The sequence below is a fragment of the Thamnophis elegans genome, chromosome 4 (genome assembly GCF_009769535.1).
Source record: "Thamnophis elegans isolate rThaEle1 chromosome 4, rThaEle1.pri, whole genome shotgun sequence".
Taxonomy (NCBI): domain Eukaryota; kingdom Metazoa; phylum Chordata; class Lepidosauria; order Squamata; family Colubridae; genus Thamnophis; species Thamnophis elegans.
Window position 1 is genome coordinate 45,310,791 of NC_045544.1, and position 16,922 is coordinate 45,327,712.

Consider the following 16,922-nt stretch of genomic DNA (forward strand, 5'->3'; position numbering starts at 1 on the left):
GAATGGACATTTTACAGTATGCTTCCCCTGCCACACCCACCAAGCCATGCCCACCATGCCCACCAAGCCACGCCCACAGAACTGGTACTAAAAAAAATTGCATTTCACCACTGGGGATAAGGCTTAAATAAATATAATAATCAGTATGGGGGAAAGCAAACCAGTTTTGTGCAATTGGCAGGGTAAGGTGTGATGTCAATGGAAGACTTATATTTCTTAAAACCACCCCAGATTTAAAAAAAAAATGAATCCAGAATTCTCAATTCTGTCTACCCTGGAAAAACCTCAGGATCCTGAAAAAGGATTCTTGTTTAAAGGGAAAAGTTTATTATTTATACTTTGAAATATCTTTATTTGCATGTGTATTTGTACTTCAGGATTGTACTCTCCCATTATTCATGGCCAGTGCTTATCATTTTTTAACCAATTTATATTATGTGCTTGATTGTATATAGTATTGAAGGCATTGGAGGTTTTCCCTGGCAGTATAAGACTATGTTAGATAAATAAATAAAACTGTAAAGGGTTTTTTTTGCTTTTAGAAACTTTATTTTCTATGTAGAACAGGGGTGTCAAACTCAAGGCCCCAGGGCCGGATCTGGCCCATGGGGGCCTTAGATCTGGCCTGCGGGGTGCCCTGGAAACAGCAAAGGATTAGCCCATGGTGCCTCTGCCAGTGAAAATGCCTGCAGCCCTCCTGAGCTCTGTTTTTGCTGGCACAGGGTTGCAGGAAGCCGTTGCAGCCGAAGATAGAGCTCAGGAGCTCGTTTTCGTTGCCGAGCAGTCGGCCACTGCTGTTGCCCCGAAATGAGTGATATTGAACTGGCCATACCCACCTGCTGCCCCCTCCAAGGTCAAACACAACCCTGATGTGGTCCTTAATGAAATCGAGTTTGACACCCCTGACATAGAACATTTATCTCACTCTTAAATAATGTATAAGGGGTTAAATAATTATTGGAGGGGAAAACAGTAGCTCTAACATTGGCCCCATTGTATTTTGCAGGAGATGCACGCCTGAGAGGTCAGACAGGGTTTCTTTCTGAGCGACGTGGTTCCTACCCATTCATAGACTTCCGTCTTCTTAACAGTAAGTGTAGCCCACACTGAAATGCTTCCAGAAAAGAGGAAGTGTATTTTATTTAGTTATTTATTCTCGCCAAATTTATTAAATCGAAATTGCTTGCCTGAATGTATCATGCTATTCTCTTTCAGGATTGACAGGGTGCAGAAAAGGGAAAAGAAATTAAAGAATAGCAAAAAAGATTTCAAAGGAAATATAATTACAACTAATTTTTATTAACCCCAGTCACTAAATATCTCTATCCTGGCTTCTATGAGTATGTTACCTTTAGTTCATAAAACTTTGGACCTATCCCTTTCTCATCAAATCCATTCAACTTAACACTAATTTATTTATTTCTAGATCGCTCATCTCACTTAAGTGAATATGGGTTCTTTTCCTTGCTCTCAAACTGCGCTGCCTTCAGCTTCTAAAGAAAAGGCAGAGTGAAAATGTAGTCAATGAATCAATAACAGGGGGAAATGATGATATTGTGGTTATGTGCAACTCTATAAACACATAATGGAAGAAGCATGTCCTGGGAATGGATTTTGAGCATGTGAGTTTTCTGGGAAATCATATAAGATTATCATGAGCAGTTGCTAGGCCTTATTAATAATAGCATTACTTAAAATGAGAAGCTAGAGAAAATTGAATTGAATTTAAAATAAGGAAATATTTTATGATCACAAAAAAAACCATGTTGATATGACATAAATTTTAAACTATATCTCTCAAAGGTTTTCTAATGCATTGTTTGTTGTTGTTGTTGTTGTTGTTTCCCACATATGCTTTCTGCAATCTATCATTAAATAAAAATTCAGGAATATGCTATCCTAGTAGGCAAACTGCTATATTTCTGTTAATGTGCACTTTTAGTTAACTGACTAGCTACTTTTCAGGCAGTGTGGATGTGACTTTGTATAAATGTTTCAAAAGATGAAGGTGTTCAGTTATACGATAGTTTCGTATGTTCATGATTCTTCTCATCACTGTATCTTAGGAAATATCATGGAAAACGTTAGATCATTTCCAAACAATCTTATGGATCAAGCAGAAAGGCAATCCATATGGCAAAAGTCATCATGGAATGGAACTTTTTGTGCTGTTACTTTTAGCTCTAACTTTAATTTTTCATGCATGTTTACTTAATATATGAGAACAAACAAAATAATGTGTAACACACTATAAAATAATAGGTGGCAGATCAGTGCTTATAAGCAAATTAACTAAATGGGCAATGTTATATTTTTAATATTTTTATTATATTTATTTTATTATATTATGAGTGAAGATGGCGCAGTGGCTAGAATGCAGTATTGCAGGTTAATTCTGCTGACTGTCAAGGGTTCGATCCTCACTGAGTCAAGGTTAACTCTGCCTTCCATCCTTCTGAGGTCGGTAAAATGAGGACCCAGATTGTTGGGGGCAATATGCTGACTCTATCAACCATTTGGAGAGGGCTATGAAGCACTATGAAGCGGTATATAAGTCTAAGTGCTATTGCTATTGGTATAATCATTCGGTAACTTTTAGTCCTGTTAAATGTGTTGTGATCACACCAGGGGTAAAAATCGTACTGAAATCAACAAGCTAATTTAAATCTTTTATCCCTATGTAAATAACAACCATCAGTGTGTGAAAAGCTTACCATTCTTTTAACCTCTCTGAGTGTGATATGAGTGCATTACCTGTTAGCTGTGGAATGCACATTTCAGACTTCAAACATCTCTGTATCAAACGTTTACTTCATATTCTTTTCGTTTATTGGAAGCTAGTTAGTTCAAAAAGAGTTTTCCTGGTAAAGCAGTGAAAATTTAATTCTCTGATTGACTAAGTTGCTTGTTGAGTCATTGAGTCAGTTCCTTTCGGTAACTCGTATGTGGTAATTAAAATTAGTTTTCATTATCATGTCATACTGCCTGTCAGTGACTGATAGAACACACTTCTTGATTGCCTTAATTAAGAACAAGAGGAAATTCCATGCTGCATTGTTGACATGGGATCAGTGATTCACACCATAGTTTATAAAAAATGGAGTATGCTTTTCATGTACTGTTCCTAACTGAAAACTGGTTATTAAGGATCAAAAGTCATAGCCAACAAAAAGCAAAGATTTAGGAATAATATCAATATACCTCTTGTCAAGAAAACAATGGATGACTAATTTATTAAGAATTCTCACTTAAAGTATTAATGATTAGGTTCAAATTATTATATACTTTGGTTGTTTACATAAAGATCCAGCTTTTTTGAGAAGTCCATAATGGTGGGAAAGGGACAAGAAACATGAGAAGACAATCTATAGAATTAGCAATAATGGATCCATTATTGGGGAGCTAATGGACCAAGCTAAGGTCAAATTATCATGGAGAAGATCTGTTTTTGTTATTGGTAAGAGTCAACACAGTCTTGCTGATTCATAATCAGTTAATATATTCCACCTTCAATATAACCTTTTTTTTAAAAAAGGGCCCTTACCATTATTTTAGGTAGGTTAAAAATTCTTACTACTGTGTTTTCCTGAAAATAAGACAGGGTCTTATTTTTTATCCCCGAAATAAGCGCTTGTCCTTATTTTCAGGGAGGTCTTATTATTTTTGAGGTGCAGGAGGCGGTGAGCATGGTCACCTTATGGCTGTTGCTGTCTTGCAATATTTTCAGGAAGGGCTTATTTTAGGATGAGAGCTTATTTTAGCACATGCACTCAAAAGCCTGATTGGGCTTGTTATCCAGGGAGGTCTTATTTTCAGGGAAACAGGGTAAAATTCTAATTTCTAAAACTAAAAATTCCAATTTCATAGAATTGCTTATCACAGAATTTAGTTTCTAGTTCTTTAAACTTCCTAGTTGCCTTTCTCTGAATTATTTCAGTCTCTTTGAATTATTTTAAAAATATAACAATAACAACCAGGCACAGTATTTGAAGGTGAAAGGTGAGGAGTATGATCAATGGAAAAATCTAATTGAACAAAAACATTTAGATGCAGTGCTTCTGTTGATGCAACTTAAATCTGACTTCATATTTTTGCAGCTGCATAATAATGCAATATTCAATTTGTAATCCATTATTTTTACAAGTATGGTGGCGATGGGTGGTGGCAATCCCCACAGCCTGGAACAGTTGATAGGCAGTATTCCGGAAGGCAGATCCAATCAACAATCAGCTGCTCTTGCTAAATCATGCTGTGTTGAAGCTGACCAAGCTGTTTGCTGTTTGCTGCAAAGAGGCAAATTGCTGAGAGGCAGATTTTTTTTTTCGTGTTTTCCTCCCCAAAAGCTAGGTGCATCTTATAATCTGGAGCATTTTATAGTCCGACAAATACGGTACATAGGAATAGAATTCTGCTTGAAGAAACACTCCACTGTTTTCCAAATTCCCACCACCATTTTAAATTGTTAAATTCATTACCAAAAACCAATTTGAATGTTCATTTTATTTCATTAGCCCACACCAGTCTGTTGAAGCATTTTGAACAAACCATACCCACCTGTTGCAGTACTTTTATTCACTTAAAGTATGTTCTTGGATCAGGAGTATAGCTTTTCTTATCTAGAAACACTTTATATTATTTAATATTATCTCCACAGGAATTTAATTAATCACTTGATTATTTTCCACAGTTTCTAAAATTGAAATATATACTTTAAACCATGAGATTGGTTATTTAATTTGTTACCTGACCTTCTGTTCCAAGGAAAAGAGTGTTGTGATGATAACACAGGATATTTTCCAACTGCCATAAGGAAGAGAGAAAACAAAGTTAAAGAGCCATTAAGATGATAAATGAAAAAGCTGGATATACTCTATTATTACAGGTTCATTTGCCTTAAGGAGGAACAGGAACAAGGAAAGAAGGGCATTTCCTTTCTTTGACTTCACAATCAGCCATAAAGCATTAACCCTTTTAAAAATGACTTTAAAAGTATCTAGGTAAAAAAGCTTATCTTATAAAATTCCTTATGTGTTTAATTATTGTATTTATAATTCAATGTATATAATATAGTTTCTTAAGGATATCTCAATGGCCTTTAAATGGGGGAGTATTTAAGGGGGTTTGCAAATATTTGCTATCTTAGAACCCCCAATATCAATAAAGGGGAATATTTGTAGCTCAGGATTGAAATGAGGGGTCCTTGGTGCTCTCTGAGCTTGCTTGCTGTCTTGCAGACATTTCATTCCCTAACTAGGTAACATCATCAGTGCTATGGATAGTAAGGAGAGCTGTTTGCTGTCAGTTTGTATTCTGGTGTCTTGCCTGTCTGTCTGTGTGGGTGGGGCCAGTCTTAGGGATTCTTTGGGTGGTCAACAAAGAGCTATTAGTAAACAGCCTAACCAAAGAATCCCTAAGACTGCCCCACCCACACAGATAGACAGTCAAGACACGAGAATGTTTACGTAAGATATGTACTTTAGTAAAAGTGCACTTAGACATTTATACACCATAGAAAATACTTGGAATTGAGGCCTCTTTTTCCTCCCCTTCTCTGTCACTAAGGGGGTTTAAGAACACATGTCATGCAATGTGCTTTTATAAATTGGAAGCCTGAAGGCCAAGGTGGTTTTTTTAAAACTACATATAAGGTATTCTGCCAGCAGCTGAGTGCAGGACAAAAATGTTTTCAAATAAGTAAATATTTACTTTAAATAAGCAAAAAATAACTTCAGCCAGGGTAGGACTGGAGAAATGCAAGGATTTAGCCTTAAAATTCCATGTGCATTAACCAGGTAAATTTTATTTTGGAAAGAGTAAAATGTTTAGTTTTAATACTGAAGGAGAGATTTGTTTTTCTTTATTTAACTTAAGATATTATTAAATTAAAAAAAAATATATCCCAGGGCACCTTGCAAAACATTTTAAAGCCTTAGTTTGGAAATAAAAGTAGATAATGTTTTGCATGTGGCCAGCATAATCATGTCAGTAGCACTGGATTTGGATATTGAGTAATCAAGTCAGATTGATTATGCACTTTAGTATTCTCTACGAAATAAAGCAATTTTTTTTATTTGCTCCCAAGCAACAATTTGTATATAATATGGGAAATGCTATACTTTAATGTGGATATGCCTTACATAAATACTACTAAAGAGTGGGGGAAATATTTAAAAGGGACACAATAAGGTTCAGTTTGAAATCTCTGTGTTATGTACTCGATGTTACTGTACTGAGATGAATTGAAAAAAAATATCAAGTTTTGCTTTTTGAATATAACAGTCATTTTAAAGAAGCTGTGCAGAGATATGTTAATAAATAAATAAAGTTGATTTTTCTCTTTTGGATTTACAGTGTAGAAGGAAAACACTGTGAATTTGCCATTAAGGACAAAGAGACGATAGAATAGAAATTCATTTAAAATTCCCTTGTTGTTAAATGCAGGCACAAAATAATTGTCTACTACAATCATGTTTTGTTTTATTTCTTAACGGAATATGAGGATGCATATAAGGGCTACCAGGTACAAAAATCAGGATAGCCAGCAAATGAAAATAAAGGGATGTATGTAGGAAACCTTTGTGCCATCCAGCAGGCAACCCAGATCATTTAGCTATAATGCATTTAAATAATTCTCTTTGCTCATGTATCTGTTTAGGCCAGGGTTGGCTATACATATTGGCACTCTAGGCAAAATCATATCCTTTTATATTAAAAAATATATATTTAATATATATAAAAAATAAAAAATATAAAAACAGAGACGTGGCAAAAGGAACAGTTAGAAGCTTGCTTAAAGGGACAGGGAAATGTCATCAGCCTTCAACCACAAAATGTTTCAGTATATGTCCTTATGTCAAAAGCCCCAAACCACAAGGTTCAATTAAAGCTCGCATAAAGACACATAGTCAGTACCTATGGCCCAAGACAAAAGGAGAAGTAAGACCCTATCCCCTTATAAGGCTTTTTCCTCAAGGTAAGCAATAAGAAATGAGTTAAGTGTTTCCGTGTTACGCTGCCTTTGAGAATGTATAAGAATGTGTGCTTCAATAATGAAGGATGTTCAGAACTTGCAATGCTAGCCATGGGCTAGCTTTCTGAACCTGGCTGCCAAATAACCTCTTCCTGTATCCTGAGAAGTCTAAGTCTGTCATTTTCTGCAACAGATTCACAGGATGAGACATTAATATTTTTCTATTTTTTTGTAGCAAGATGGACAAACTAATTGTATTATTATTTTGTGATTAATATTGATATGTCTATTAAGATTACTAGTATGGTTATGGTTATTGTTGTACCTTTCCTCAAAATTGATTATGCCCAGACAACATGCTGTTCAGATATACATGAAAAATTTGATTTCCCTAAGCTGATGTCTACTAGGCCTTAGCCTACAGGCAGTCCGGTTTAGGCAGTAGAAAACAATAAACAAGTGATATTTTGATTCTTACTAGTTTCAACTTATCACATTTTTAAATAGAATGTGATGTAGTATCTTATTTCTTGTAACTGGGGGAAATAAGAAATAATTATATTATTCAGAAATTTTTAAAAAGCTAATCAAGAAGCTGTTTGCTTTTGTGAAGTTGGTGTTTATTACTTTATTGATGATCTTCTGTTTCCATTTTTTCCCCATAGATACCATTTACTCTGGAGAAATTGGAACAAAGAAAAAGATTAAGAGACTGCTAAGTTTTCAGAGATACTTCCATGCATCCAGGCTATTGCGTGGAATCATACCACAAGCCTCACTGTACTTATTGGATGAAGACTACCTTGGTCAAGCAAGGGTAAAAAGCAATCTATTCTATCAAGTTCAGTTCTTATAATCAAGCTGCCTTTGGAATCTCATTCCTAATTTAACCATAATTTGATAGATTGTTTGATCGTTATCCTGTCTTTATTATTTTCATGAATAATTCAAGGCAGCAAACATACCTAATATCCCTTCCTCCTGTTTTCCCAACAACAGTCCTGTGAGGTGGTCTGGGCTGAGAGAAACGAAATGACCCAAAGTCAGACACCCAGCTTTCATGCCTAGAACTCAGGGTCCCCCGTTTCTATCCTGGTGCCTTAACCCTTGGACTAAATGGGAATAATGAGAAGTTTCCTGCTATGTTTGAATGAAAAGCAGCTTGAAAGAGATTTGAAAATGCAGAGACTTATGCCAAGATTTCACACTCACAGTTAGGATTTGGTTATCTGAATCGGGCCTAAACTGCATTATTAATTTAATCAGTCTGCCATATAGGCAAGATTGATTCTAAGGTACCTAGCTTAAAGAAGGTGACAGAAAAAAATATTAATACTGTACAGTACAATCTTGTAAGTGTCAATTCAGAGGTCTTTCTTGTTGAACTCTCGAATGTGTAAGTGTGGAATCATAACTTTCATCTGTAGCAGCACCATATCCAAGTAAAACTGTCCTGGGGTGAATTAAAACCTTTCAACCAAGCCCCTTTATCTATTTTAACTGGTTTAGATATATTACAGGTAGTCCTCGACTTACAACCATTCACTTAGTGACCATACAAAGTTACAACAGCAGTGAAAATGTGACTTATGACTGGTTTTTACACTTATGACCATTGTAGTGTATCCCCATGGTCATGTGTTCAAAATTCAGGTGTGTGGCAACTGGCATGTATTTTTGACAGTTGCACTGTTGCAGGGTCATATAAGTATAAGTATAATCTTTATTGTCATTGCACTTAAATTAGTTTTAACCTCACTGGTGCAAAATTATAACAGAAACAAAAAAAGAAAGAAAAAGAAAAAAAACTAGCGTGTGCTTAGAGTGATTGTGGTTATATTTAAAAGTCTCACAGCCCAAGGATAGAAATTATCTTTAAACCTGTTTGTTTGGCTGTCTATGCTACTTGGTGATATGATCACCAAGTTCGCTTAATAACCACATGATTCACTCTAACAACTGCAGTGATTCACTTAACAGTTGTGGCAGAAAAGGTTATGCTATGGGGCAAAACTCACTTAGCAACTCCCTTGCTTAGCGACATAAATTTTGGTTCAACTGTGGTCATAAATGGAAGACTACCTATATGATGGAATGTAGCATTGAAGTATTGATTTGTAATTAGTCCCATCATAACAATTAATACTAGATGGATTTATCTGTAGATCTGGCTAAGTTCAGGAATTAGTTGATGAGACAAAGTGTCAGGATTCATACAGCGCAGCATGAAAATAATTTATTGTTGTTGATATATGTCTCCTCAGGATCAGGCTTTGGATCTGTCTCTTTAAGAGTTATTACAAACCACCCAAAGTTTGGAGTGGTATGGCATACTGATAATTACATATATTTAGATTATGTAACAGAACTCACGTATAAACCATGATTTATAATCAGAATGGCAAACCAAATATAGTCTGCGACTTACAAGCAATACTTAGCGACTATTTTGAAATTACAATGGCACTGAAAAAAAGTTAATTATATCACACTTATAAGCTACTGCTGCATGCCTTTAGTCACGTGATCAAAATCCAGGCACTCAGCAACCAGCACACCATTACTATGGTTGCGACCGCAAGAGGTCATATGATGTCACCATTTGCAACCTTCCTAGCTGGCTTCCAACAAGCAAAGTCTATGGAGGAAGCCAGATTTCCCTAAAGACCATATGTCTTACGGTCTGGAGGGATTATAATGACTGGCTTAACAACTGGGGGAGGAGTTTTAAAATTGGGTGTAACTCATTTAACAACCACTTTGCTCAGCAGTGGAAATTCTGGTCCCACTTTTATAAGTCAGGACCAGTGACGTGCAGTGAAGCTTATGGCTGGTGAGGCAAAAAGAAAGAAAGTGACTCCCCCCCCCCGGCAGCAGCTATGTCCGAAATAGAGGCATCCCGTGCCTCGCAGCTATGTCCGACCCAGCTGTGGGGCGCCTCTATGTCAGACAGAAGCAGTGGGGCGCTTTCTTTCAGCTTTTGCCTGCCCCACAGGGCAAACACTTCCACTTTGCAGGCACTGAAGCCGCAGGCCACCAGGAGTACGTCCCGCCCGCAGCAGAAGAGCTCCGGTTCCTGCCCAGGCTGGAGCGAGAGCCGTGGAGGCGAAAGGCGAAGAGGGATGGGTGGGGGGTGTTCCAAGAGGTCCCCTCCCCTTTTTGCACTCTGCAAGCCAGGCCTGCAGTGGCAAGAGGCTCAGCTCTGCTTCTATCCTCCCCTCCGCTCCAGAGAAGTCGGCCGTGGGCGAGTCTCCGAAGCCCCGGTTCCCTCTCCAAGCAGCCCCAGGAGGAAATGGGCCAGCCCCGCTTCCCTCCCCAGACTTTCCGGCAATGGAGGACCCGCATTCCGCTCCCCCTTCCAAGCCCCGAGTGGCCAGCCTCAGCTCCCACCACTTTCTTCCAGAGCCCCGGCAGGCCTGCCGAGGAGGAGCCCGGACAAGGCTGGAGCGAGAGGCCTTTCGCCTCTGCGGCTCTCGCTCTAGCCTTGTCCGGGCTCCTCCTCGGCAGCCTGCCGGAGCTCTGGAAAAAAGTGGCGAGAGCCGAGGCTGGCCACTCAGGGCTTGGAAGGGGGAGCGGAATGCGGGTCCTCCACTGCCGGAAAGTCCAGGGAGGGAAGCGGGGCTGGCCCGTTTCCTCCTGGGGCTGCTTGGAGAGGGAACCGGGGCTTCGGAGACTTGCCCGCGGCCGGCTTCTCTGGAGCGGAGGGGGGGGATAGAAGCGGAGCTGAGCCTCTTGCTGCTGCGGGCCTGGCTTGCGGAGTGCCAAAAGGGGAGGGGGCCTCTTGGAACACCCCCCACCCCTCTTCGCCTTTCGCCTCCGCGGCTCTCGCTCCAGCCTCTTCTGGGTTGTGGGCTCCTCATTTGAAGAAGTCAGCTTCTTTTTACCACTTTAAATATTCTTCAGGGATTCAGGGAACTATTTCTGTTTCAACTAGTGAACCAACCAAATAATACATACATGTTGCAGTGAAGAGCGAGCCTCCTCCTTCTCTCCCACTCCTCTCTCCTCTGAAGCGCGCCCTCCGAAATAACCCGCCCAATGTAAGCGTGCTCAACTGCCAACAAGGCATGATTTGCTGCTCCCAGATCAGGCGGGAGAATCAGTGCCTCCTATGCATACAACATTTTTTGCTTTTTAACCCTTTCTTAACTTTTAAAAGGTGAAAAATTCCTTATGCAAAAGAGGCCTCGAGTTCTCTCGCCTCCTTCTATAGTTAACACTAAGCACAGACTCCAAGTCACTGTGACTTGGAATCTGGTAGCAACTACCTTGGCTTTAATTATTTTTAAAAAATTCTTTAAAATTCTTTCCTTTTCCTGAGGAGACTGGTGAGGCCCCGCCTCCCTTGCCTCTAGTGACTGCACATCCCTGGTCAGGACAATGTGTGAACCCTGCTGCTGTGTTTTATTTTTTAAGCCAGAATTCCTTCCCCAGTTCTGGCAGGCTTTCCCCCTTTTCAAATGTTTGTGGATTGTTTTCTCCATCACACAAATGTAGGTATTTTAAGTAAGCTCAGGCATTAACTAAAATTTACATTATTCATTCTTAAGTAGGGGTTAGGCATCTCAAAGCCCATCAATCCCATGTGATCTCGAAATCTTTGTTTTATGCCCTAGAACCTCCCTAAATAAAATGTGTAAAGCTTTTGAAAAAGTTGGGACTCTTAATGGCAAGATCTTATCAAATAATCTGAAGACATAAAAAAAGGAGGAAGTTGCTTCAGTTCCTGCATGTTGTCATAACATGATCACATTCCTCTACTTACTCAGAATTTGGAGGGGGAGAGTAACTCCTATATAACTTCATGCTGTACAACTGCCATATTTAAATACTTAAATTAGGATAAATCAACTACTGTATATTGCAAGTGTAGAACTTGATATGATTTCCAGGGTAGTTCTAATTCTAGATGAGGCTTTATTTGTGCAATTGTTGTATCCTGTTTTAAGGATTCTGCTCATTTTAATAGAAAGCTCATTACATTTAGTTGGCACATACAAATTATTCTCCATTTTATTTTTTTATTTCCAGCATATGTTATCCAAAGTGGGAATGTGGGATTTTGACATTTTCCTGTTCGACCGCTTGACAAATGGTAAGGTACAAAGAATCAGCATAAAACAATATTTTGTTAACTCTATGTCCAACAGTCATGTTTCATGTTTTCACTGATTGCACTCAAGGTTGTTCCTGCAACATTAAAGCTTGTCTTGTTGAAACTTTTCTTCTTGTGCAACATGAAGGGAAATAGCCTAAACAGACAGGATAGAAGACTGCAAAAATGCCTTTTACAGTTGTGATGATACTTTCCTATATCGTAGAATTTACCTTTTGCAGAACATCTTGGCTCTTGTTGGTACAAACAAAGATACCAACTCTGTAACTGTGGACAAAAAAGAAATAAAAGGAAAAGAAGAGATACCTGAATTGTCCATTTCATATCAAAAGTCTGTAGAGATTTGTGCAAGTTCACAGCACATTCATGTTGTGTCTTGTTGTCATTGACACTTTTAATCTCCTAATTTCCTGGTTCAGTATATGCTAGGCATCAATCCTCTCTCTTTATCACTCCAGATCCTGCTAAAAACAACCATCTTAACTTGCTCCTACGGATAGTGTTTGTTGTTTTTAAAGCAAAACAAACAAAATCCAACAACTGCTTTCTTAATAATTTGTGTGACTTTAGCCGATTAGAATCAACCTTTAGGCTATGATGTCAGGTGGAAGATTGGGCCCAGAATTCCCCTAATCCACCCCCATACTTTCATTAGTGGCATATGTCCCTGCCAAAAAAAAATATACTATAAAATTCAGGGTGACACCTATCTCTTACTTTTGCTCAAAGTATCCTGGAAAAGTTTTTTTTTAAAAAAAAAACTTTCAAAATGCATTGCTCTAACCACAATGGTACAAGATTATTTTTGCAGCTCAGCCTTTGGTGTGAATTCTGGCTTTCATTCAATATGCAGCCTACTTTGCCTTCAGAAGAAATGTGATAACAACAGATATATTGCATAAAAGACAGCCTGCTGAATGGAGCCCATCTTTCAGGTGCAATGAGCAGTGTCTGAATAGCGCTATGAGCTTTCTCAGCCTGGAACGCCCATGAAGTATAGGCAGTCTTCAGCAGTATGAAATCATTGTGCAAAGAATAGGATGTTTGGACATCATTGAAAACTCCTGGACATGTTCTTCCAATCACAAAAATGTGTAGGTTATCCTTGACTTACAACCATTCATTTGGTGAACTGTTGTGATAATGGCACTGAAAAAAAAGTGATTTGTGACTGGTCCCCACACTTATGACCATCACAGCATTCCCACAGTCACATGATCAAAATTTGGGTTTATGTCTCATCCCCACATCACCATCATAAGCCCCCTCCCCGGTCATGTGATCAAAATGTGGGCACTTGGCAAGTAGCTTCTATTTATGATGATTGCAGTGTCCTGAGGTCATACATTTCCATTGGAGACCTTTCCTACAAGCTTCCAACAAGTAAAGTCAATGGCAACCCAGATTCATTTAATAACTGCAGTGATTCGCTTAACAACATAGCAAAAAAAGGGTTGTAAAATCGGAAGCAACTCAGTTAAGAACTACCTTGCTTAACAACAGAAATTTGGTCCCAATTGTGGTTGTAAGTTGAATACTACCTATATTCATCTGACCATGTGGCAAATATAAGAAATACTCTTATTTCATATCTGAAGTTGACTCAGTACTGCTAGAAAGTGGGTAGAAGGATGGTCTTACTATTGGCCCTCCAGATGTTCTGGAAATATCTTTAGCTGCCATGCTAGCTGGAAATTTTTCTTTTTCCAATAAACTTACACCACTACTTGTTTAGATAATTAAAAACTAGTGGGAGGATTTCTAGAGTTATAGAGCCTGCATTCTACCTACTTCATAGTATAGTAAATGTAGGTAACTGATATGCCCTTTTTGTTCTTTCAGGAAACAGCCTGGTAACCTTGTTGTGCCACCTTTTTAATATACATGGACTTATTCATCATTTTCAGTTAGATATGGTTACATTATACAGGTTTTTAGGTAAGCATATTCTTTTATCAATTGTCAGTGTTGATGATATCTCTCTGTCTATCTCTCATTGATCTCTCTGTCTCTTTATTTATCATCTCTCTCTGATCCATCTCTTATCTATCTATCTATCTATCTATCTATCTATCTATCTATCTATCTATCTATCTATCTATCTATCTATTTATCTACCTACCTATCTACCTACCTACCTACCTACCTACCTACCTACCTACCTACCTACCTACCTCCATTTGCCCAGCCATCCAATTTGTGTTCCATAGACTTTGACTGGCTTTTGTTTTTTTATTATTTTGGTGGGAAGCAATACAATTTTGCCTGCTTCATTTCGACTTCATGGCTATCCATAGGCTGTGTCTGTGCTCATGGACATTTTCCCGGTCCCATCTGTCCCTCCCTTTACTTTATTTTTCTTATGTGGGAAAAGGTTTATAAAATACATTCGTCTTAAACACCAGGTTAGTGCGACAGTTTATTTATCACTTCTCTGCGAAGTGAAATTGAACAACTACTTGGCCCCAATCAAAGTTTAGCAGCAGAGTGGTAGAATTCTCACTTCTGTTGCTAACAGGAGCCAAAAGAGCAAAATAATCTTGTTGCCAGTCTTCCAGCTGAAATGTGATTATTACAGGACTAGAAAACCCAAATAGTTTAAGAAGTCTGAAAGTGTTAGACTGAAAAAGTAAAATCCAAACCAAAGTGTGTGGTCTTTTCTTTGCCTCACTACTGAAATGATTTTGCCATGTATCCATTTAAAACAGTCTTCCTGTAGTCATTTAGATGCATTTATATGGCTATAAAGGAACCATTTCAACATCAAATTGAATAAAGGATGTAAATTTGTTTGTCTACTAATTACTTTGATATCAAGGTATTCCAGATATTCCAGATAATGTATGTTCTATTAAGGGTAGCTGTTACTTTACTAGGCCATTGCTACCACTATCAAACTGCTTTTACTCATAGGAGCATTTTCCTAATGTTTACCTATAATCTGCCTGCCTGTAACTGAGGACGATTATTTTTGCCCTGCAGTCCATGAAGATTGAGAATAAGACTTAGCTATCTTCTTTGTAGCGCCGCTTTTCCTAATCTCTTCTTTCAGGACTTCCATTCCAATTCCTGATTCATTTTCTCTGACCAATGCTGGTTTCTTCCTATAATATACCAACAGTGCAGTGGTGGGATTCAAATAATTTAACAACCGGTTCTCTGCCCTAATGACCATCTGGGTAGGTGGGGCTCGGTGGTCATGTGACTTGGTGGGCGTGGCCAACTCAAGGTCACTCAGGTCGATGGACGCTTCGCCTTAGCTGTTACAATGTAATAAGAGTTAACCGGAGAGGCAGTTTCTGTAAGCAGGTCAATATAGATTAGGCTAGAAACAACACTAGACTGTTTCCTTCCTGCCTTCCTTACAGGATTAGCCCTGTAAAGTGGAAAAAAACAAAAGGATATTTCTTCCAACAATCGGTTCTCTGAACTACTTAGAAAGTTACCAACCAGTTCTCCCGAATAGGTGTGAACTGGCTGAATCCCACCACTGCAACAGTTATATATTTCAGAGATGAACCCTAAATATGGAAATAAGCTCTTGAAAGTTAGGGTTAGAGTCAGGTATGAGGCAGAGGTGGGTTCCTACTGTTTCAGACCGTTTCGACCAAAACAGTAGTGGTTTTCCGGCCTGGGTCACCGGAACCTGCAGCGATCCAGGCCTGCCACGCCTCTGAACCAGTTCCCTGGTTGGTGCACCATGGTTTTTTTTTTCATTTTTTAATGTTCTGCACATGCATTTATGGGCACCTGCACATGCACACGGAGCAAAATTGCGCTTGCACCGAACCAGCAGTAATGCCAGCAGCAATCCATCTCTGGTGTGAGGGGAATCTCACAGGCATGCTACTATTCCTGGTGGATATACTTAGCCAAGAACAATGGTGTAGGAGGTGAATGCATGCTCAACATTCAGGGATGTGGTTTTTGTACAAAATATATACCATCTCATACAAAGATTCAATATGAATCTTGTTGAAATTATCATGAATCATGGTGAAACTAGTTAAGGAGAGAACCAACCTAGAACTTATGAGAAATTAGACAGAACAATTAATCAGTGGAACGACTTGCCTCCAGAGGTGGTGGGTGTTCCAATACTGGAGGTTTTTAAGAAGAAATTGGACATTGGACAAATTGGATATTTGTCTGAAATGGCACAGGATTTCCTGCTTGAGCTGGGGGTTGGACTCGAAGATCTCTGATGTCCCTTTCAACTCTGTTATTCTGTTATTCTTGTGAATACAGAAATTACGACACTATTATGCAAAAGTCTGAGTAATTTTGGGACATTAGGAAAGAAAGTTTACGCTTCTCCAAAAGTGTGATTTTATAGTTCAGGGTACATGTCTATTTACAATAATGGAGGTTTTACTTGACATACAAAGAGCAATTTAGAAAAGAGATTGGTCAGACTCTACCTAATTTCTGTTTATGATACTATTATGACTACAACCTATGACTATAATAATGATAGTACAAAAATACTGGTGTGTTAATCAAATTCAGGCAGTTCTTATGTAGTTTGTCCTCCCACATACTAACTGAAATAGGCAGTACTACTTTTTCAGAAGGGTAAATAATGTGACTGCTATCTGGGTTTGGTAATAAGAGGTGCTGCTAAGCCTTAGATCAGGGACCATTCTGATTCATAGAGAAAATCAGCCTTAAATAATACTAAAGCATTGTAGATTGTTGCCCTTTATTTTCCCCCCTTAAGGTATTTATTTTTTTCTTCTGTGATTTAAAGTGATTTAAAAACAAATCTTTTCTATGGTATAGATTTTCTCTTTAACAAAAGGAATAATAAGCTATTGCAATTTTAGAAAAAGCTCC

The 16,922-nt window shown here is 38.4% G+C and overlaps 1 protein-coding gene across 2 annotated transcripts in view; it reads left to right on the plus strand.

The window, feature by feature from the left end:
• PDE7B (phosphodiesterase 7B) overlaps positions 1-16,922 on the plus strand; it is a 190,115-nt gene that overhangs the window by 123,287 nt on the left and 49,906 nt on the right. For both annotated transcript variants that reach the window (XM_032214809.1, XM_032214810.1), the window contains 4 exons: positions 1,007-1,090; positions 7,636-7,787; positions 12,002-12,065; positions 13,929-14,024. In XM_032214809.1, the coding sequence (XP_032070700.1) occupies positions 1,007-1,090; positions 7,636-7,787; positions 12,002-12,065; positions 13,929-14,024 (396 nt within the window). The remainder of the gene's footprint in view (positions 1-1,006; positions 1,091-7,635; positions 7,788-12,001; positions 12,066-13,928; positions 14,025-16,922) is intronic.